General features: G+C 43.0%; 1 protein-coding gene across 1 annotated transcript in view; it reads right to left on the reverse strand.

Annotated features, from left to right (window-relative positions):
- Nucleotides 1-24,350, reverse strand: part of CRYBG1 (crystallin beta-gamma domain containing 1) — a 325,937-nt gene that overhangs the window by 83,017 nt on the left and 218,570 nt on the right. Inside the window, exon 13 of the mRNA XM_086950969.1 lies at nucleotides 12,069-12,195. Within this exon, the coding sequence (XP_086807095.1) occupies nucleotides 12,069-12,195 (127 nt within the window). The remainder of the gene's footprint in view (nucleotides 1-12,068; nucleotides 12,196-24,350) is intronic.

Here is a 24,350-nt window from a genome sequence, read left to right on the forward strand (position 1 = left end):
ATAGTTGACTCCCACTTGTTTTGTGGGAAACCCAGCACTAAACTTCCTTTCCCTGGTGTCCCACTGGCTGACTGAAAAACAAGATGGTTTAATTTAGAAAGACAACTTTCTAAATTTCACTCTCATAGTGAGAAATAACCTTCCTCCACAGAAATTGTTTTTTTTTTTAATTTTTATTTTTTTAAAAGAGTTTTATATAGCGCAAACTTGACCCAAATCTGGTATCAGAGCACATTACATAGCAACAGTTGCATTACATTAAGGATACATTAATTATTTTTGGTTGTTTTGTTAGGGCACGGGGAGATTAAGTGATTTGCCCAGAATCACAGGATGTTCAACGTCATTGCCGAGACTCGAACCCAGTTCCCCAGATTTGAGGTCGGCCACCCTAGCCCTTAGGTCAACTTCTCTCCCGCTAGAACCTGCTTAATAAATCTGGATGTAGCACATGGTCAGTAAAAGTCATCATTTAGTGGCTTTATTTAGGGTTAGGAAAGAAACCATCTGCTCCAAAAAAAAATGACATCAAATAAATAGTTTCGCGAGAGGCAGCTGAACTGAAACAAGCCACTGAAATCCGCAATGACAATGGCGCAAGTCAATCACTAATGAGAATAAAACCCACTGTAAGATTACAAGTGAGAGCAATTCAGTGAGCCTGAAAGAGCTTATTTCACTGCCTGCACCAACACAGCACAAAAAAAATATTCACATCTAGCAAGCAAACCAACACATTTTTCACATTTGACATGAAAGAGTCAGCCTCGGTGCCTGAAAATGCATCCCATGTACAGCCAAACAAAACTGTGAAGAGAACTAGAGTGCTTCAAATCCCAAATTACAGAAATGTGTGAGTTAATCACCAACAATCCAGAAATACTTCTTCATTCGCCCATCTCCTCCTCTTCACTGCTTTAACCCACCTTCACCTCATTCAAGCTTCTACTTCCACTTCTCCAAACTGGAGACATCCGAGCTAATAAAACTGGCAGTAAAGACTAACGTTTTAAACTCCTCCTTGGGGTCCCATGCTCAGCCACCTGCCTCACACAAGTCTTGCTGAAACATGTAATCATAAAACCCCTCTTTTTAAAAAAATCAAATGAAAAAAAAGCTAACATATTGTCGAATTACTATCTCCAGTCATGTGCCAATTCATGTCCAGCTAGACAATCTGCAGGACAATCTATAATGAGCCATGGTCCTAGGCATAATCTTTGACTCAGAACTTGTGATCTACATACTAAATTAACCCAGTAGGGAAAGTCACCATCCTTCAGCTCTCCGTTCTTTGCAAAACACTTCCACTTCTCCAAAATGATCACAAAGATTTGCTGATGGCTGCCCTTGGGATGACATTTCTGGAATAGAACATCATCATCTTCACAGAGCCTAGGAGTGTGGAGCCCTACTAAAATTACAGAATGACCTTAACCCTTCGCTGGTATCTGAACCAGACTACTAAGGGTTTAGGAAAGTCCTGAAGACTAAACTATTCAGGCAACCTTTTAAACAAGTGACTTAACGAAAGATAGCAACAACAATGGGCAGGCAATGCCAGGAGGCATCGTGGGGCACCATAAATACTCCTCATCAGGCTCACTTCATAAATCGCTTCATGAGAGGAATAGATGACAGGGCATCTCTTCCAAATTACTACCCTCGTTGACAATTTACTATATTCTCATCCTTCATCCCACAGCTACTTTTAAGATAAGAGAGGTCAGACTCGGACAAGAAGGCCCAGCAGTGGATTCTCCAATAAAAAAATGCAAACTGCACAGCTTTTTGACATTACCTTGAAAATCCAGCTCTAAGCCATTGGCTATGAAACATTAGATGTGAGCAACAAAGGTTCCGGCATGGAAACAGCAAGTAATACTCCGCTACCTTGGCTTAAATCCACCATACAGCAGAAGAGCCATGTGTGCTGCTATTTCATTTCAGGAATATGAGAAAGGGCAGGGGGGAAATATGAAGTCAATGTCCCTGGCAGCTGCCTTATGTAACTAATCTAAAATATTAACAACAGCAGGAGAGAACAGCAGCTACAGGCAAAATATTAGAGACCAGAATTCTGAGAACTGCCCAAAATTCAAATTAAACTAAGCAACCAGCTGCAAACCGGAGGCGTTGCATTTTCTTGATTAACACAATGTAAACGCTATCCACATCGGCAAGGACTGGAAAATAAAAAGATACAGTTAGGGAACAGATAGCTCGTAATGACTACAAAGTATGGCTTGATAGATCACCATCTGCTGCCAATGTGGCGATAGGTAGATTGACTATGGAATTTTCTAGGCAGCCCCTAGCACTGATACTGGATTAGGAGCCGCAATCCCATCTGTTTGGTGCTAAAGGCCAAGTGCCAAGAGCATCAGAGGAGCAGAAAGAAGATAAAACAGTTAAATGGCTGTAAAGATGACTGTTACAGAAGAGTGGTTTACATTGTATAGATGGTTTAATGTAGATGAAAAAGCAACCTGCAATGGTCTAAGAGTAGATCCTCAAAAATGTATGATCTATACTAGGTGCAGACTTATGCTTATGGTTTTCATAAAGTCACTACTTTCTGGTATTTTAAAAAACCGTCTCAAATCCAAATCTGTGAAAATTGTAGAATTTGGAGCATAGAAAGAACCCTTACTTATCAGAACTACAGATTTACAGTTAGGTAATATATATATATAAAACAAGTCTTCACAACTTTTTATATGTGAATGTGAAATCTCTTCCTCTAGATCTCCAGAAAAATATGGGTTGTGTTAGGACATTTTCCACACCCTATTTGCACACTTACTATAGCTGTTTTGCCGCTGAATGTAGGCATTCGAATGTATTGTGAAAGCCACAGGAAAAGCTGATATATATCAGGAAAGTTAAAAAGGAGTGAGAATTCAGCACTCTTTAAATTGCCACCATCTTGGGACATCCATGCTATTCCCCTTGATTCTAAATCAACCACCATTGAGAATCTGCCTTCTTCCGTATTTTCTGTGGCAATAATTCCTTCCGATATCGACATTCAAACATCATGATTAGCTGTATCTGGATCTCCAATGCGTGCTTGCAGATGAAACTTATTGTGAAACTTAGATGCGCAAAATATTATTTGTGACATAAGCAATTTGGTTGCATATCTCTCCTTTCGCTTGATTAAAGCAATATCACAAACACAAGTTATTTCCCACAAGTCTTTAGATTCCACCATGATGTTTAGCAAGATTTTTACCGAGCGCTTCACTATAGGCTAAATGAGCTAATAAATAACATATGCACATCGGGGTTTTTAATAAAAACAACAGCACTTCTCCAGACAATATATACATTTGCTATACTTGTATTTGTGTAATTAAATGAAACGCACTAAAACTCACTGAAAACATTCCTAGACAGATATACACACATTAACAAAGACAATATGGTCACTCTTTCTAAATATATGCCTCGAACCCTCATGATCAATGTGGTTATGTCAATAATTTATTATGCAACTACATTTATTACATACCACAATTTTGCAAAATGCAAATCTTACTTATTAATTTGTTTCTGTTGGAATATTGAACTAAAATTATAAAAAGATGCAAAAGAGTAAGATGTGAATGGCTGTATAATAGATGAAGTTGCAAAGGACGTATGCAGGTGGTCAATTGCCACCTCTTAATCTCCACTCATGTAAGTGTAAAGATTTGGGTGAAGGACTCTGCCTGACTGCTGAGATAGGATGTCCTCCCAGAGTGGCAGCTAGGTCGAGGACAGATTCTCAAGCCCAGAAGGTACTACACTTTCATGGCCCTATCTGGAGCCACTAGGACAACTTGGGAACGGTCATTCCTGTTCTTTTTCAGAACTCTGAGCAGGAGAGGCAGAGATGGAAGAAGTGCCATGTTCTATTCCAATCAAAATGCATACTTAACAAGTGTTCTTGCACAAACTTCAATGAGCAACATTTTTGATACTGTGTGTTCGACAGTGGTGAAAAGATCTAGCCTGGGTTCTCCCACCTACTGGGGCACAGACATCATTCATGATGTGGGGAGTAAGGTGGCAGCTCTTGAAGGTCTGGGGTATTGACTGACAGAGCGGGGGCTCCCGTCCTGAGCTGTTGCCAGGTGAGGTGAGCCTGACTAATGCCGGCCAGTTGATTTGCCTCGCCCACGCTGACTGCTCCAAGTAAAACTACCAGCAACTTCTTGGCTTCCACATTTGGAGCGATGCCTTGCACCTAATTCTTGGATCCCTTCTGACATCCAATTAAGTTTATCTAAAGGTCCTACTCTCATTCCCCTTGGACCTTGCCTTATATCGTAATTCTGAATCTTGACACTGCCATATAAATAACTGTAACCTGGTCCTGATGATGACCTAACACTTCTACAGGTCGAAACGCCGTCGACTTCCACAGCGGAACTCTTGGCGCCCCCTTCACGGATAGCCCATTCGACTATTTTGTACCATTAACTATTTTGTACCATTAACTGTTAGGGTATCCTAAATATGTAAAGAATTTGAATCCCATTTGTTCTGTGCTGTGCCCGTCACTATCGCTGTACATACCACGTCACGTGTAACGCAGTGCTACCGTTCCCTGTGCTTGTATATATGAAGTTTAATATGTCAAACATGTTTATTTATTGAAATACAATTTATTTCACAAGAGAATGTCTCCCTGGTTTTCTCCCCTTTGGATTTAATTCTCAGTGATTAATTGTGCCACATCTATTTGACCTTTAAATAACACCCTTGTTTGAGACACTGTTGTATTTTACAGATTACTGCCCAAGTCTCCTTGGGGTATATAGGCTACCTCCTGTAGTCTGATACTGCCAGGTGAGGTAAGGCATCTTACTCGTTACCTAAAGGTATGACCAACATATGGTAACCCACCAAAACTGAGGCAACTGTTTTTTTAGGTCTCGCCTTTTCCATTCCGCAGGAATGGAAAATGGAGAGAATTCTAGTGCTCAAAATACTCGTCAAACTAAGGCTTTTTTCTGTGCGGTTTTCTTCGAGTTCATGTGAATCACGTGGCCAAACAAGCACGCACATCAGCCTCCGTCCCTCCCTCTTGCATTTTTTCACGGCCGCCACCAATTCAAAGGGCTTCTCCCAGCGTGCGCTCTGCGGCTTTTCCTCCCCTAATTATTCATGGCTAGCCAGCCGTACTTTCAGTTTCCCGGCCGCTCTTGTTTTAATGGGGGGGGGGGTTGCCTCTTTATCCATCGCCACTCCACTGCGCTCCATGTTGCTCCGCCACTCCCTCAGTGTTGTGCTTGCCCTTGTGTGCTTCACCTCCCACGCATTGCTTTTTTCCCTGTGTGCTTCTACCCGTTCCGCGTTGCTCTTTTTCTCCTGTGTGCTTCTGTTCTCACGTGCACCACGTTGCTCTCTCTCGCCCTGCTTGTCCAGCCGCCATCCTCTATGATCTTTCCCGCACCAGTACTTTCCGTGTTACTTCTGAGCCCAGCTTTCGTTATTGCCACTCCCTCAGTGTTGTGCTTGCCCTTGTGTGCTTCACCTCCCACGCATTGCTTTTTTCCCTGTGTGCTTCTACCCGTTCCGCGTTGCTCTCTTTCTCCTGTGTGCTTCTGTTCTCACGTGCTCCACGTTGCTCTCTCTCGCCCTGCTTGTCCAGCCGCCATCCTCTATGATCTTTCCAGCACCAGTACTTTCCGTGTTACTTCTGAGCCCAGCTTTCGTTATTTCCCTCCACCCGCCTTAAAAAAAAGCTTTGCCACTGCTTTATTTTTCTTTATTTACGAGTACAACTTGGATCAGTAAATGAAAAAAAAGAAAACTTAACACGCACGCTGTAGGTGCGTTCATGTATTGTGCTTTTACCTACAAAATTACACAGCTGCTGCGACTGCATATTAGCATCTTTATTTTAATGGGAGGGTGCCTCTTTATCCATGCTGCACAACATCGCTAAACAAGCATTGGCATGTGTTTAGTTATCCAGCACAATATCCTTGGTGCAACAACATCAACTGTTGCATGGCTAAACATTTATAAGGTACAAGGTTTAGCCATGCAACAGCTGATGTTGCATCAAGGATATTGTTCTGCAAAACTAAATAATTATAAGGTCCCAAAAGCGAGACCTATTCTTTCTCTCACTCTGTAATGCTCTTTCACCTCCCGACGCCAGCCAATGCTTTACTACAATTGTGAAAGCTTTCCAGAAAACAGTAGCCAGATGCCCGTGCTAATGTGACCCTACGATTAATATCGGAGGCTTCTTGGAACAGTTTATTTTAAACAGTATATTTAAAGCCTTGCCGTGTTTGTCTGTTTGCTTAGATGATTTATATATGACTACTGTGCCGCTGGGCCACTAAAAGCACTGCAGCACTGTAAATATATATAAATACGAAAAATGTTTACTGAAATTCAGAAAGCAAAGACAGTCACAATAAAAACAGCAGACAGTGTGCCTCAGCGGGTGCACGAGAAGCTTACGCTTTCTGGGATAAGCTCCTATTTTACAGAGATTCTTATCAGGTGAAAGCAGAGAAACGTTACAAGGTCCTTCCGCTTCCGGTTGGCAGATGTCCACTCATATTCCAGAGCTAAGGGCTGCATTCCATGGGCCCGACACTACTCGGACCTACTCAGAACCCCCGCTGTGCTTGTAAGACAGCTCGGTAATTAGAACGCTCGCCACTGACATCGGCGGTCAACCGAATGGCATGAATTTGAATCCTGGTGAGTCCAACTCAGCCTGCCACCCTCCTCTGGGAGACAAATGGAGTGCCTTAACACTGGATAATAATACGAAGTTTGGTTTATGATTTGAAATATTTGTTTTAAGGGTTGAGCCATAATAGGACAAATATTTACTTATGGTTAGGTATGTAGGTGTTAGTACAGCACATTGCAAATTAAGGCCACTTCTGAGCGTGGGGTTGAGTCCCACACGCTCTTAGATGACCCCAAATGGGTTCAAAATCCTCATTAGGCCATTGCCCAGTTCCTGTATTGGATACAGCGTGGGTTAGATTACACACATTGTCAGTTCATCGTTCTGTAATTGAAATTAGATTTTGCTCCTCCCGCCCCAGGCAATCCAGCTATACTTGTCTCTAGGAGTTAGCTGGCTCTGGCCTAATTATAGTGCTACGAGGCAGCTACTTTATTTTATTAGCAGATTTGTGAAGCGTTGCAACATTCTGAAATGTATTGTGATAACAATAATATTCATTATCTTTTAAGTACTCACTAATGCTATGGTGCACAGGACAAACAAAGCAGGCATTAAAACAAGAAACAAACAAGCATTTGCAATGCAATAGGTCTCGCATTCACGAGAGTTTGAGCTATTACAATTGCAAATAACAATGCCTTTTATTTTTGTTTTCATTTTAAAAACATAAAGGGCTTTGTCATTTACAAAACCAATAGCTCCAACTTTCCTACTGCGAGACCTATTGGCAACGCCAGTGCTTGTTGTAGGTTGTGTTCGTTCTAATTGCGTGTGTTATTATTCTTCACTTCATCACCACTGATTACGCAGTAGCAATAGCTATCTAGGTCCTGAGGAAGGCCAAGATCCAACTGACCACACTGGCCGAAACATGTAGACCTGTTTACTAGATAGATGCAGTTAATATTTCCAAACTGCACATGCACTGTTTTTAACCTTGCACAGAGAACTAACTAATAAAGGGCTTTTTTCTCTTGGTAGCCATCACTCGAACACTACAACGCTTTACATCTGTTGGATTTTAAGATCCTGTATTCAAATAGCATCTCAAAAAAACCTCCCTGAGCTCCTCCTTCACAGTGAGAGGTTGTAGCCCTTGACTGCACTAGGGGTTGCAGCCAAGAGGAGAAATCCCAAATGATGAAGCATGCCACTTCGGTGGGTGATGGGATTTCGTCCATTTTAAAGGATTCCCCCAATGTATAACTAGGAGCCTTTGCTTGTGCCATATGTCTACAGTGCTTTTTTAAGCCTGTCAGACCCGCGGATAATCAATTGTTTTGTAATCATTCATGATGTGCCAGACAGCACCTGCTCAGTTCGTCCACTCTGGTGTTCAATGACACTGTGAGGTGATTTGTGATCACGAAAATGCCCCGACAGTCCAGCCACCTCCAAAGGAGCAGAACCACCTGACCCAGGACCCGTCCACCCTGCTTATTGCAGCAACAAAAGGTGGCGGCGGCGGTATTGTCTGTAAAAAATCTGCATCAGCCTCCCTATGATGGATAGCATAAAGCTCTTCAGAGTCAGACAGATGGCCTGCAACTCCAGGCAACTGATGTGGAGCTGGCCCTCCCCGGAATTCAATTGGTCCATTGGCATACCTCTCTTCCTTCCCCACCCAGAGCAGATGGGGGTGGATATCCACCTCCCCCAGATGACCTCCCCAATCCAGCTGGGAGGTGTTCATCACCCCCATCTGCTCTGGGTGGGGAAAGAAGAGAGGTATGCCAATGGACCAATTGAGTCTGAGCAGCAACCAACATACATGTCTCGAGCTGTCTAATGCAAGACCTGGATGACATCACTCAGATTGCCTTAATGCTAGGACTATTGGAACTCCTTATCTCACTGCAGATCCAGCATTTACCACCTGTCATAGCTGACAAGAACAGGAGACTAAGAGGTAAAGATACCTCAGAGCTGCTCTCACCTTGATCCAGGATCCACCCTGAAATTTCGGGATCATTGCCCAAATGTCCTGGACTCGTTGTGGCTAATGGAAGGCCTTGACCACCATGGTGCCAGGATTCCTACAATGATTGGAAGCCTCTTCACATAAGTCAGGTGGGACTTTGGCTCTTTGATTGTGAACCCCAAAGATGTTAAGAGGTTCACTGTCGTCCCTTGGTTGTTCACAACTGAATGTGGTAATCCTACCTCCAACAGCTGTCGTCAAGGTATGAGAGCATAGCTCTCACCAACTTCAGAAGATGGGCCACAACCACTGCCATCACTTTTGTGAGCAGCGGAGAAGGCACCGGCAAGGCCAAAAGGGAGCATAGGCAAATGAAAGTTCTCATGGCCTCCCTTGAACTGCAGAAAACCTCTCCGGGTCTGCAGGACGGATATATGAAAATAGGTGTCCTACAGGTTCAAGGACACCAACCAGTTGCCCAGGTCCAAAGCTGATTGGACCTGGCCCAGCATATGTATGTTGAATTTGTACTTCTGTAGCAACACATTTAAAGGCTGGAGGTCCAGAACAGGCCCGAGGCCCCTGTCCTTCTGCAGAACTAAGAAACAGTGAGTGTACCAACCCTCTCCTTGGTACTTTTGAAGAACAACAACTAGACCTCCTATAGCAGATTGGACAGGGGCTCATTAGCAGTCTGCTCTGTTGTGGGAGGAATAGTGGATGGGCAGAAAAAGAAGGTAAAGCATGGCCATTTTTGGCCGATTTCCAAAGGGATGGCCAACCTGGGAGGAAATATTGAGTCCTGCACCTCACAAATTAGGCTTGTGCCACTAAGGGCAAATTGGTGGTTTAGGGGTTGGTATGGAAGAGGAATTAGAGGGCTGATGCCCCTGCTGGCCTGCATGCTGCCTGCCAGACCCACGCCCAAGGCCTCGAAAGGGATGGGGTTTCTGCTGCACTCATTGGGAAGGCCATCTCTGTCTATATGCCAACCCATTTGAATAGTCCCTGAACTTTCTGAATTCATGTGGGAACTGTCTAGCAGGGGAAAACAGTCTCAAGGAGAACACTACAGCTTTACAGTGCTTAAAACGCTGCAAAGTAGTCTGCCTTCTCACCGAAAAGGCGGTACCCATCAAAGGTCATATACATGAAGGAGGCCTGTACATCGTTGGAACATCCTGAGGAACACATTCAAGTGTGGCGATAAAGTAGGACACTGTTACAGACAGCCCTACCCAGGCGATCCAGAGTATCCAAACACCCAGCAAACAAACAGCATTAATAGACAGCACTGATAGACTGGCAGAGGAAAGGGGATTGCAAGTCCTCTTAGATTCTGTGTCCAGAGAGAAGCTGGAAATTATTTAAGATTCCCGCTACAGGTCAAGGCCTGCACAATAAGGTTCTCTCTTGAAAGAGGTACCTGGTGAAAGAATATGGATCACCAGGCTCCGATCAAGGCTACAACTAAGTAGTCGACAAAGTATCAGTAAAGGCATTATTGGAGTGAAGCTGGGGCTCAGAAATAGCTGGCCCAGGTTTGTAAGATCTGTTACGACATTTGATCTGGTCTCACCAGAGGGCACCTGTTATGGGAATACCTCAGCTGCCTTCAGGACCACTACCACAAACCAGCCACTCTCTTCTGTTAGTAATCAAAGTTGTGAGTCAAGCTCCGTCTCTGGCAAGGTGGCAAGCCATCCCTACCACCATCATCATCATCTCAGTTTGCTTGACAACCAGTTAGTCTTAGCAAAATTTGTAGCGCAACATCAGTCTGGCTGGAACCGAACCAGGTCCGTAGACAGACATTGGCATCGGTACTGGGTTCTCTTCAAGTGCCCGTGTAGTCCACACTGGTGCAAGTGTAGCAGGGACCAAAGTGGATCTGGGCCTGGAGTAGAAGTCTGTACCGGATTCTGTTCAGGCTCGGGAATAGGTACCAGGGGAACAGACTCCACGGGGATGGATGGCCCAGTGGTGACCAGTCTGTGGTCCCTTGCGCTTCTGTGGATCCTCAAAGGCAAGTGAGAGGGCATCTTAAGTGCCTCAAATTTTGGCAGCATGGTCTCCTTGAATGCCTAGATCTCTTATATGGTCCATGACAGCCTGGGAATTTGGGGCATGTTGGGGCAGCTGAAGAATTGGTTCTGGGCCGGAGACATCAAAAGGGTGTGACCAATATTGTGACACGTTCTCTTTAGAGTGGTTCAGTGGGGTAGAGTCCTACTTTGCTTTCTAATGCTTGCGCTTGGACTTACTGGAGAATTTCGAGAGAGGTTTAGTGGTCATGGCAATTACTTTAAGATCAGGACTGGGTCAGCGTCTTAAATCAGGAGTGAGACTGACATGAAGGCCGTGACTTCTTTGTGTGTTCTACAACATACAGTTTCACCTACTGGTCTAGGATCACTGTTGAGTGCCTGGTGCACAACTTAAAAATGATGTCCCAAGCACGGACACCAAAGAAATACCTTGTGCGGGTCTTTGACCAACATCTGCTTCCTGCATTCGCAGCATGGCTTAAAACTTACCGTTTTGAGACACTGTCCCCTACCACACTGGTGAAATCATTTAGAAGTCATAGACAGAACTGACAAAGTTAGGAAGAGAGCTCCGGAACTCCAGAAAGCATGGAGAGAAAGGAACTCACGTCAGCGTGCAAGGGGGTGCTTATATGCGGTTTACTTCTGGGAAGGTATGAAACCAGCGCACAGCCACCCCTCGCCACCTCATGGCATGAGAGAACAGGTGTAAAAAGTATCTGGATCTAGTGTTGAACCTATGGAGTATTCTAAGGTGGGGAATCTGCAGTTAAAAATATCCATCAGTATAGAGATTTTGCAATAGACAAATGTGCATATAATACTCACTGGCCCAGGAAGCCCACTGTTACATATTTGATAAGTAGCACAGTCGATTCTAAAGAATTGCATTGTCTAACTCCTTCGGTAAATGATCAAACGTTGCTTGACCAAGACAGTAGGGGCATTAACTTGATGCACCGTTTCTAAATGTTACACATTTTATTTGGGCAAACCCATACTAACTTGTGAATTATGCCACTGTAGAATAAATAGACACACTCTAAATTAATCTGGTTAAGATTTAGGGGCATGGGTCTCCAGTTTATAAACTATTAGCTTATTTCTTTTGAGGCCAAACCCGTTAACTTTCTGATGTGTGACCTTAAAAGTAAGTTACAAATTGTAACCCCGATAGGAGAGCAAGGAAGCCACTGTATGATTATGCAACACACTGGGCCATTACAAAAAAAATGAAATCAAGGTAAGGAAATGCATCTTTTGGGCCAATTGCATTTGAACAGTTAAAGTTTTCATTTATTAAGTAAACCACATTACATCATAAACTGTGATGTTATTCTTAGAACTGGGGTAATGTACGTGGAGGAATAAAAAAAAACATTACCAAAGAGATTGGTTGAACAGAAGAAATCTTGAAGCTCTTGGCTCCCCAGTCCTCAAAACTGGAATACTTTCCCTTCTCGAGCACATACTGTTCTCCAGTAAAGTCTGCATTTTCATAGGCTACCCATCTGCAAAGAAAATGACACATTAGAGCCCAGAATTGGCAGCCGTATGTTCAGGTACACTTTACAAGATCTCATACCTCAACTCACATTAGTAGTTTTTATTCAAAACGGTAAATTGCTTATACGAGTGAAAGTGTTCAACAGACAACACTGAAAATAAACTGCTAAAATAACCCACGGAGGTGTGTGTGTATAGGGTTACTCTAGTACACCCTTTTAATTGGTTCAATCCTTACACAATAACACATGGGGGACATCATCTCATCACCCCTTCCATATTAAAGGGCCCATCCAGTGTAGAGAAAACAAATCTGTTCTCTTTTACTCAGTCTTGCATCTGTAACTATGGACAACTATAGGCATTCCAGAATGTTCCTTTGTTTGTGATGTCAGTTGGGCGTTTTAGACCTATTGTGATGTCATTCACCGGATGGCTCCTTTAGGCCTTTCAGAGGCAATCCATAACAAGCACTTCGAATCCCCAAAATGCCAGGGGTACCAGAAGTGCCATCACATACCCACCTTTCGTCCCCAGTGACATCCCAGGAAGTAAAATCCTTTGGTTTTTTACACTTATTTTCAGGGAATGTTGTCACAAGACCATGATGACATCACAATAATTGACACTGTTGAAGTTAACAGCACATAATGCGCACAATTATACAATAGCAAAACAGCTACTGACACAAATCAATGTCTATATTATATACCACCCATTTTAAATAGGGTTATCATGTGATAGGAACATCACACATTTCTCATTTTTACTGCATGAAAACATAGGAGTGTGATCAAAGTAGAAACATTGGGAACCCAATTTATTTAAAACACGAAGCAACCATGATTTGTTTCCTCTGGTGTGTACCGCAAGAATAAAATATACTAGTTAATATCATTAAAATACATTATAAAAAAATCAATTGTGGTTTTATCCGTCTGCAATAATTCAAATAGATCATATTTTGAGTGAGAGCTATATTAACTTATTTCTTATCACAGTTACTACATTTTCATTATGATCACTTGTAAGGCATTATCCACTCGTGCAAATCATAGAGGTGACTTTTTATTGAACCACATCATTTAACATGATTTCACAGTATTGTCACTGGGCAACACGTTGTTTGAATTGTATCTAATTTTCTAATACATTCAGTAATGTGCACATTGCACTGCTGTATTTATTTTCTTAACTTAAGTACTTTAAAGTTTCATGTCCGAACTTGCATTGGGTACCGCAGAAAGTAAACTGTGCTCACCAGGACACGGTTTACCTTCGGTTCGTGCTATTGCCTTTGCCATCACTGAAGCCAGGGGTCCCGAAAGCAGTGGCAGGGGTTCTAAGGGGGAATCCAAGGGTCGTATTTGCAACCCCTGGCTACCAGTGAACTATCCAATACTCTCCCATTGTTCATTTCCTACCATCTGTTCCAATTCTACCTGCTCTCTAAATACTTTTGCCTTTCCGCCTGCTTCTGCCTCTTCTATTCCTGCGTGCCTCTGTGGCACTGACCTTCCTGCACGCTGATTCGCCCCCTTTGCTGTCCAAAATCATGAAAAACACACTAGCTTGTAAAAATAGTGATACTGTTGCAAATTATTTTTTGCATTTTGTCGTTTTCTCCAGATTGTCAACTATTACAAAAGGCTCCAGGCACAGCCAGAGAAACTTGGAGAGATGACAATTGACACTGAGCCTGTAGAATGGTTACTATACTAACATTTTCCATTCAAACACACATTTTCCATTTTATTTCTTGAGAAAGGTTTGTTATTGGACACGAGAAATTCTCTCTTCCCTCCCAGGCATCTCTCGCTATCGAGGTTTCAAATCTCGGATGTGTGGAAAAAAACACAGGGCTTGAAAATAAACACAAGCTGTTTGTGGCTTGGCATGCATCTCAGGCCAGATGGGAGCAGGCCCCCTACTACAAACTCAGAAAAAAATTTAACTTCCCAGTGTCCTGCATATGGTCTTTGAGGAGGCTAGTCGCCTGTTCTGAGGGCCACTGGCTACGCAGATGAGAACCAGGCACACTAATCTAGCTCCAAGTGAAGGCCGACTACGTTTCAGTGACGTAGAAGACGTTTTGGCCAGATTGATGACGAGGCAGAACTCCCTTAGATCATTAGACAGCATCCCGAAGGGATACGTTTATCCAAGACATCTTTGCATCTTCAGCATAGTGCTTCAAAAGCACTCTTGGGGGTGCTCTGCTGCTGGAGCTCCTGTCTCGGGTGGATTACTTATTCAATGAAGAATTAGCTTCAATTTTAAGGGAAAGTGGAGGACAAACAAAATATGCCTTTGGATAGCAGAGACAGGATAAAGACGGTGTGCATCAGATGTCACAATTTGACCACGTGGCAAACTACAACATACCGAAAATACTGTGATGTAGTATTAAACTTAACTGTGCAACGAAAAGACTTGATTATATCATCTAGGAGCTATAGCAAAAGTTTATCCAGTTCAATTTGCATTGCGATCTCTTCCTTTACACAAGATTTGGAACCATATTTGGAGTTTGGCAGACAAGGTACTGTGTCAAAAAACGTGGTGGATGTCCGAGTTACCATACTGCAAGCGCATTATAGAACATTTCACATTAAACACAGCAGATGGGACTCCAGCCACGTTTCTGACGGACGATCGTGTCCATCAAACTTTCAGAATAAGGACCCTACTCGGTTATTGAACCTTATTTGGTTGTAACTATGAACATTTCCTTGAATTACAGTTCTGAAACCTGTTGTATTTTCTTGAGAGCAGTCTCTGTCCTCTGCGACAGCTTGAGAAGAAGCAGATTACACCGCACCATGCAAACAGGAAGCTACAGATTTCCGGCAATGACACATCCTCTCACTGCAGACTATGTGCTGAAGAGCACACATTAATCAGCTGGATATTGCACTGCTCTGCCACACACAGATTGGGCTCAGCAGGCTAACATCTGGAGGCGGGTTCCTCATCCTTACACTCATGCCCATGTACAACAGAGGGAGCAGTACTACATCTATGAGACAGGCGGCTGCCAGGCACAGTGGCTGGGGAAGATTTACTGCATTTTCCACCTATATATATATGCAAGCAGTGTATGCTCAGCTAAAGGTTACCAGTTGAAGCGAGATTGCGGATTCTATCACTGTTGACCTGCAAATTCTGATCATTGCATTCTTTAAAGTCTCTGTATAAGTTTACATCGGCAACATTATAATTTTTTTTTTATGTACTTGCACAATATAACCCTTTTCTTCTGTCCCTAAAGCTCTTCTCCATTTTTCATATTTTTAGCTTTTTAGTAATGGCTGATGGATTCTTAATCCCAAGGAACCCCTCTGCCCCCACAAAAAGCAGAATTACTGCTTCTCAGGGACACTGTTGATATACCCTACGATGGGGGTGAACCAAAATTGTTTTACACTTTGTAGTTTTGAAGAAGTTGCCCATCCACCTCCAATCTCTTTACCGAGGTTCTGACTGGTGCCAGCATTTATTCATTTTTTGGGTGCATTAGCGGCACCATGGGAAGATGGCCAATGGTCTTATGATGATGATGATTATTATTATTATTTGCAGTGACTTGTGCCAAACAAGGCGATGCGTTTTTCATGTGAATGACTGCAAACATCATAAGGTTTGTTTCTACAAAAATGATTGCAAACAAAGGAATAAGTGTGGATGAAAGACTAATAGCTCATCTTCAGAGCCCCTTAGGGTACCCTCAGGCAATCACATATCTTTATCGTATAAAAGGGCGAGTGAATAATGAAGGATATCAGCGATCCACAAAGAAACAAGAACATCCCTGAACCATCCCAAATTCTTCCTCACTCATCTTCCTTTGTCTCCAAGTCTATACTGAGGAAAATGGGCGAGATTACTCACCAAAGCAAGTCACTGGAGACCAGACCTGCCTGCCATAGGCTGGGCCTTTACAGTGCATGCAGGAAGCAGAGCAATGTCCACCATTCCCGCTTCGGAGGGAAACCTGCCCTAAACATAGTTAGTTAAGATTTCAAACTCCTATGATGCACTGGTATAAAGTGGGCGTGGGATACAGCCCAAAACTGCCAAGGATGGTGAATATACGCTGAAGACCCATGTCAGCTCATAGAAGATCTACTAAACTCCAGCTGCATGGATACCGCAGCAGTACTTCTTGATCATGGAGTAGTGTGCTGCAGGGTGCCTTCAAGTAAGAACGAAGACTGATAACACGCTGAAGGTCTTGTGGCCTCCTCTGCTGCTACCACTAACTTCGCCTGCATGGAAGCGCCCAGCTAGCCCAAGCAGCCTACAGAAGCAGGCACAGTGCTAAGAATCCCTCTCTACCTCTCTCACCAGAGACTGGCGAAGGGCAGACAAAGAACCATCCATCTACAGAGGCTGGCATGGACTGTATGGCATGCATACAATCTCCACCATCTTGTTTTTTGCTCATGATCGTGAGACCCCAGTTTCTCCTTTCACAGTAACCTTTTTCTACAGTACTAAAATCGTTTCCATTCTTCAAGGTTTCACCTTTTTAGGTTGATCCTATGCAGCGTGCATGTGCAGTCTGCAGGACCTGATGTTATCTCCTCTATTGGGTTTTGGTATGCCCATGAATGGCATTTGTTAGTTGTGCCATTTAGAAATATGGGGTTTAGAAATATAGGGTTTTTATTGGTTCATTGGGTCTGATTTTCCCACCTTTGCATTCTTGGGTCACGCCCAGGCAATGTCACTCATTGTTTGCTTGCGTTGGCCATTCCAATACGCCTGGGGTTCCTGCTTATCATCTTGACCTGCCTTTTTATTTTTGGGGCTATCAAAATCGCTTTAGGCTTTCAGGCGGTTTCACAGAGCAATGCTCTGTTTGTTCGGCACATACAAAGTGGCAATTCCTGTCAGGTAGCTGTTGAGCTATGCCAATAGCTCTAACTCAAATAAATGCAAGACATATTGCATATCTAATGCTTGTTGTATTCTGTGGTTATTTTGAGTTTCCTAGCGCTCGCTAGTGGTTATGTGTTCCGAAGAGCATTTTAGGAGTTACCATTCTGGTGGGAGTATCGCAAATTTCCATGTCCTCTTTGTTTTACATAGAGCACAGTATTTTTGTATGGTTAGTGATTGCAAACATTAGAAATTTGGTGCAACTTAGGAGACCTGATGTTGCAACAGCGTTTCTATTTTATTTTGAAGCTTTAATCAATGTGTCATTTACTATGTATTGTTACTATTTTTACTATACAGATATTTCTGTGTCCAAGTTGTTATTAAATACAAAAATAACTGTATTCAATACAACTGTAACACGCTGGTCTTCTAAACCCAATCGCAATCTTCACATCACCTCCTTTGAGCTAAGCAATGACTGCTTGACCAAGCTACCAGGAGTAGTTTTACACATAGTTATAAGCAAAGTCCGATGCACACAACAAGTCAGTGTGATATGAATGATCACCCATAAATGATAAGGATGGAGTCACACAGATGTGTTCTTTTTGTGTAGTTTTATTGGAATGCATATATTAGGAACATGAGACCAGCCGTCACGTGTTTCGTCAAGCAGGGTGTTAACCCGTGACTCATCAGGGCTGTTAAGAAGTCGTGAGAGGCGGGGTCGGGGGATCGGTGATATTTCCAACCCGGTCCTGATTGGGTGTTTTCACAAGAATTGTGAACGTACTATTCTGGTACGCTTTAAATGCTCCCAGTATAGAAAGCGTCGGGAAGAAGACCTTCTCCGTACCCGGCGAGACCCGCCATCAACAACACCCGGACCCACTACGAACCCCAGTTTTAAACACTGCGGCAACTATAGACGGCTTTACACGCCACAAGCATTACTTGTCAGGATTTCTTCCCGACGCTTTCATTGCCTGTAGCCCACCTGCCAGTAGAGCCCCGGTTACCGTCTGCCGCCCTGATTAAGTCAGGCACAGCAAGTCCCGCCCGCTGCTCAGACCAAAGTGACGATCAGTTTCCTACCATTGTGCGACTAATCGGACTTCAATTACCCACGCTCGACTGCCTGAGTTTAAGTCACTGTTTTCATCGACAACCCTGTCCTGATGACGATCCCGACTAAAGGGGATCGAAACGCCGTCGACTATACAGCTTGAATTATACGACGCATATCACGTCTTGTGCTCTTGTATAAATAACTGTGTTTCAAGTGATTATAACTTGTTTCTTTTGGAGCCATTATTTGATGTAAATACTCTGGTTAATGCGTCGCCAATGCTGTTGTTTTTAACACTTGCACATTCACTATCACTGATTGTATATAGCACTCTGCACCAAGTGTCACTGGGTTGTCACAAGATCCGTTCTGTACAGTGCTGTTTTAACTGTATTGACATACGAAAGATCTTACCCGTTGCCTTCTGGTAAATAATACTACCCTCTCTGAAAATCATTCCGATTCCTTGTTTCTTTTTTCTTTGTAATGCATATTGCATACATTTCTGAAACTGTCTTTACATAATACCTGTTGGGAATTGTTTTTGCTTACATGATACACCCATCCCAACGAGGTCTATGGGTTTTCTCCTGTTGTTCTTATACACACAGAAGTGGGGCACACTGATCCCACAAGGACGCTTCCAACAGCAGGTCTGTTTTTCCCTACATACTGTTTCAAGTGCAGGGGTGGGCTCCTCTCTGCATTGCAAACTGGGAATTTACTGTAATACGGTGCACTGTATCACTGCACGGAATGCACAAATTTGGAGTGCCCCCTTGGTGTAGAGTGAGACTGCGTACCATTTATGTAAAGCGCCCCGCTGAGTTAAGGATGTTTAGGAAACCAACTTTTTTGGCAGATCAAGCACCCAGTATCCTAGTTAGTGGCACCTGTAATCTCACTTACGGCAGTGCTTGGTCAACACAACAGTGGAGAGGCAAAGCGTATCAGTGCTACTTTGTGGCTTCAAATGCCATACATTTGAGTCAACATAGATGACAGGAGTAATGGTTGTCCAAACGGTGACGTGATTTTCAAGTGCTTTTATTGTGTTCATAAAATCCACAGCCAAAATCCACAGCCTACGCGTTTCGCCCAAACAATTAGTCCAATTGTGTAGCTCCAAAGAATGGCAATTGTGTCCCATTTGTTCCGGAACGAATTTCGAAGGAGACGGGCTCCGACATAGGAGACAGTAAACTATGCCTTAATCGGCACGTGATAGCGACACGTCTAAACTTGAAGTTCTTCTCCCATCCTCTGAAATAAGGAGTTTGGCAGCATACAAGGGATCACAAGAATATACCTTTAATAAAAGCAAGTGGGACACAATTGTCATTCTTTGGAGCTACACAATTGGACTAATCCAGTCTTGAAACCAGTGTAGCACCAGGATACGATACTAAGCCCTGAAGAAGCCCGCGTTTGAGCGAAACGCGTAGGCTGTGGATTTTGGCTGTGGATTTTATGAACACAATAAAAGCACTTGAAAATCATGTCACCGTTTGGACAACCATTACTCCTGTCATCTATGTTGACTCAAATGTATGGCATTTGAAGCCACAAAGTAGCACTGATACGCTTTGCCTCTCCACAGTTGTGTTAAATAAGTTTATATGTTAAGACCATTTCTGGTGGCTGGTCTTAGGAGGTGGGCAGAAGTGGAAATTATAGCGTGAACCAAAGAACGGTTGTAATAACTGTCAGTTAGTGCAGCAATAGTGCCTGCCACCCTTTTTGTGTTGCAAACCGACAGTGCTTGGTCGTCCGGGCAAGAAACAGTAATCAGAGACACGGCCTGACACTGTCCAATTTGGGACAAGGCTAAGATTAGCACACGAAGCAAACAAGTATCTGCAATGCAATAGGTCTAGCATTTACGCAAGTTTGAGCTATTGGCATTGTAAATAACAATGCCTTTTATTTATGTTTTAGTTTTTAAAACATAAATAAAAGGCATTGTCATTTACAATGCCAATAGCTTAAACTCTCAAAAATGGGAGACCTATTGCATTCCCAATGCTTGAAGGCATCGCTGAGTTGGTTCCTTCTGCCCCTGAAGAGCTCCCCATTTGCTACAAGTTAAATAAACAAGCCAGTGGTCACAACTGCGCACAAGAGACCCTCCTGTAGTAAGAGAAACTCACTAAATAAAATAATGCTTACAGACTAAAGAAGATGTGCAGTGTACCAAACCGAAGTAAAAGGGCCAGTCCTCATGGAAGGTTACAAATGAAGACAAGGCGGTACTAAGGAGGGACTAACAGGCCTAATAATGAATCAGAAGCCAGCATTTACAAAGGACAACGACACAAGCCAATGACAAATAGGGGTGGAGAGTGGACGGGGTTTCAAGTACATACTCCAATATATAGCGTCGCTCGCAGAGCAGCGCATGCGCTGCCCAGGCTAGACCTAAGAAGTGACAAACTAGAATGTGACTCAAAATAATGAATAGTGGGTGGAATTAATTTAAGCGCTGTATCTTTTTACCTTATACAGAATTTCCACCAACTTCTATAATAGAAACATTTTTATTGGTAGTTTCTAAGAGAAACTGTTGATGCTTTCATAAATAACGTTTATTTAGTATAAAAACATGGATAGCAAAATTTACCACAGATCTCCCTAAAACACCTTCTAGTTCTCTGTTCGTTTTTTTTCCTTTTCTTAAAGGGCAAAGTACAGTACACGCCCCATTCATTATCACAGGCTCAACTGCTTGCTGAAGCAAAAAAGTAAACAAAACTAATCTTGATGTGACACCTCGCTTGTTCTCAGTAGAAGCACTAAAAACATCTCTACGGAGGTGCACTTCAATGATCAATCAGAAGGTAAACGTGTTCAAATCTGCTTTTATAAACGAATTTGAACACTGAACATGAAAAGCAACCATTTTACACGTGCCTGCGCACTCACTCTATCGTCACGGTTTCTAACAGAATAGCTAACTTCGGAACAAAATAACATTTAGCAACCATTAACAACACTAACCGTAAGTAATATTTTGTGAACAACTTGTATGTTAAAGTAGGCCAGCTTCTTGTAGAGGACACTTTTTAGGGAAAAGCTTAGGCTTGACAACTAAGCTAGTAAACCAAATCCGGGTGCAAACGAGTGTTTGTGCCCGGATTGGGATTATGGGGTATGTGTATACAGGACTTTAAGTGGACCGGGCCTGTCGGTGCTCAGTACTGGTAGTTCTGAAAGGCAGGTGCTGAGACGGGTATCTATTGGGCTCTCCATTTTTGCCCTCCCCCTCAGTGTGAAAAAAGAAATCTTAACTCTGCAGCAGTACCACCCTTCTATTAAAACTTCAAAGAGACATGTTCTAGTTCTTTCAGTTTCATCATTTCAAAACTGAAGCATTTTCAATATTATATACAATTAAGTTATAGTTATTGCGTATTTATCTTACGCAACTAACAACCATTGGCAAAACCAATAGTCATGGTTTGTTGTAGGTGTAATGTTATTTGCTGTATTCAGGGCACAAGTCCTCAAAAAAGAAGTGCGGGACTGACCAGGTTAGGCAGTATGCAAGAGAAATCAAGACGAGTGCCATCACAACGCATGATGTCACGACGCGTAACATCGCAAGAAGTGACATCAGATATTAAGACCTCACACATATGTTTATCAGGTATAACATGAGTACAATTAAGCGCATTATGAGATTTAACAAATGAGATTTGACGTTGAAGTTGTGACAAAAAATAGTGCTGTAATTCGGACGCAAAATCTGAGCCTCAACTAATTTTTTTAAACCCTGTCACAAAGAAATTGGCAACAAGTAGAAGCATGGTAGATCTGTTATGCTTAATTGGGTGCAAAGTCTACATTTTAAAATATTTTATTGGGTTAAGGCATCTGCTGTGAAGGTGCCCAATAAATCTAAGGGAAAGGGAACTTTAAACTCACCACTATTGTTGTATCCTTTGCACCCTTAGCCCCGTTCCACCGCGGCTCTGTGCCGTTTGTGTGGAGGGCAGGGTGAGCTCCATTGTGCCTCAGCGCTGGCTCACCAATCCGAACGGAGGTAGTGTTACAGCTGGGGGCGGGGCACAGGACATAAAATGGCCACCCGGAAGCGCAGCGGTAGAGCGCAGCGGGAGCGCCGTCTCCGCGCCAAAGGGGTGCCAGTCTGCGCCAGTCCTTGCTGGACCCGCGCCCAGTGCCCCAATTCCTGACCGGGTACTACGCCATCCTAGTAAGTTATTGAAATATACATCCTCTGACCTGTTAGATATAAAAAACACTATGTCCTTGGAAAAATGCCCACACCTCAACTTAGAAGAGTGCTCTAACATGTCTCATATAGTTTGCTCAAACTGTAATTTTAAATCCACTCGTTCCCTCACTCAGATACCACCAGTCCCAGGGGCTTCTTGTAATGAGGCCAAACGCATTAAATGCGCACTGGTGAATGCTAGATCTATGTGTAAACATAGAGAAGATGTGGCCGAATTAATCTCGGCACACAAACTAGATATCCTGTTTATAACAGAGACATGGGCCGATTTGGCTTCCGACCCTGACCTTGTGACAGCCATCCCTGAGGGCTACTACATCGTCAGACAAGATAGACCGACAGGGAAAAAAGGGGGCGGCCTCGCCATAATTTTACGGTTAGAACTAGCATTAAAAACAGGAACACCAGATAGCATTCCCGCAGAAACACTAGCCTTTTCTATTACTTTGTCTCCCATTCAAATGTTTAATGGAGTTCTGCTTTATCGTCCCCCAGCGGCTCGAGCGCCTTTTCTCCAATCCATTAGCACTTTATTAGAACCAGTGGCAGAAGCCTCCGATTTTACAATACTTGGAGATTTTAATTTTCATTTAGAAAAAACAACAGACAAAGATACATTGAGCCTTATTGAGGATCTTAAGGCCGCTGGCCTAAACCAGTTAGTTACTACAGCCACGAACAAAGCAGGTCATGTTCTTGACGGCCTATTCACGAATAACCCGGCCATTACTCCCCCTACTGTTGTTCCAATTGTATGGTCAGATCATGCAGTGGTGGTCTTTTATGTCTGTGTTAAAAAACACAAAAATCAACACTCGGCTAAAAGGCAACTTAGGACGTGCAGGGACTGGAAAAATATAGATATAAAAACACTATCTGAGAAACTAGAAAATAATAAACCATCTAAAGCGTTAGATTCTCAACTAGCAGCAAATAATTACAACCAATGGCTCACAGACACCTTCAATCAGTTAGCGCCTTTAAAGAAAGTGCGTCCAAATCGCGCAACACCATCAGCCCCTTGGTTCTCTGAACCTTTAAGATTGGAGAGACAGAAATGCCGCAATCTAGAAAGATGCTGGCGAGTTAATTATGATAACAACGATAAAGAAAGATACAAACAAGCACTATCTGGCTACAGGAAGCTGTTAAGACTGGAAAAGAGTAAATACTTTTGTGAACAGATAGAAAAAGCCCAGAACTCCAGTAAGCAATTATACCAGGTAGTGGCAACATTAACAAATATACCAACAGCTAATACTACAGATACTACCCAAGATTTCTGCAATCAAATGGCTGGCTTTTTCAGGACCAAGGTCACAGAAATCTTTGATAAATTCAACAACAACATGACAGGGGAATCATCAGAAAGCCTTAAGAACGCACAGCTCACATCCTCCTCTCTGAATGAATTCATCCCTCCATCACTGTCAGAAATAAAAGATCTCATTAAAACAACAATGTCGGGTTCCCCCCTGGATCCCTGCCCACCGACCATCATAAAATCAACAACTGATGTGGTAGCTCCAATCTTGGAAAACATCTGCAGTACCATCTGCGAATCAGGAAACTATCCTCAAAGATGGAAAACAGCTATAATAAAGCCACTTCTAAAGAAACCCACCCTTAACACCTTGGAACTAAAAAGTTATCGCCCTATAGCAGCGCTCCCATTTCCTTCTAAAATACTTGAAAAAGTTATAAATAAACAGCTGGCCAGCTACATTGACCATAACAACCTGCTAGATAACACTCAGTTCGGGTTTAGGAGAGGCCATGGAACGGAGACGGCGCTCATAAAGGCTTCTGAAGAGATCAGACAGATCATGGACCAGGGTGGCACGGCAGTCCTGATCTTGCTGGATCTCTCAGCGGCCTTTGACACGGTCGATCATAACATCCTGATCGACCGTGTCACTGCTATGGGCATACAGGGCAAAGCTGCGGAG

The sequence above is a fragment of the Lissotriton vulgaris genome, unplaced genomic scaffold (genome assembly GCF_964263255.1).
Source record: "Lissotriton vulgaris unplaced genomic scaffold, aLisVul1.2 SCAFFOLD_683, whole genome shotgun sequence".
Lineage (NCBI taxonomy): Eukaryota > Metazoa > Chordata > Amphibia > Caudata > Salamandridae > Lissotriton > Lissotriton vulgaris.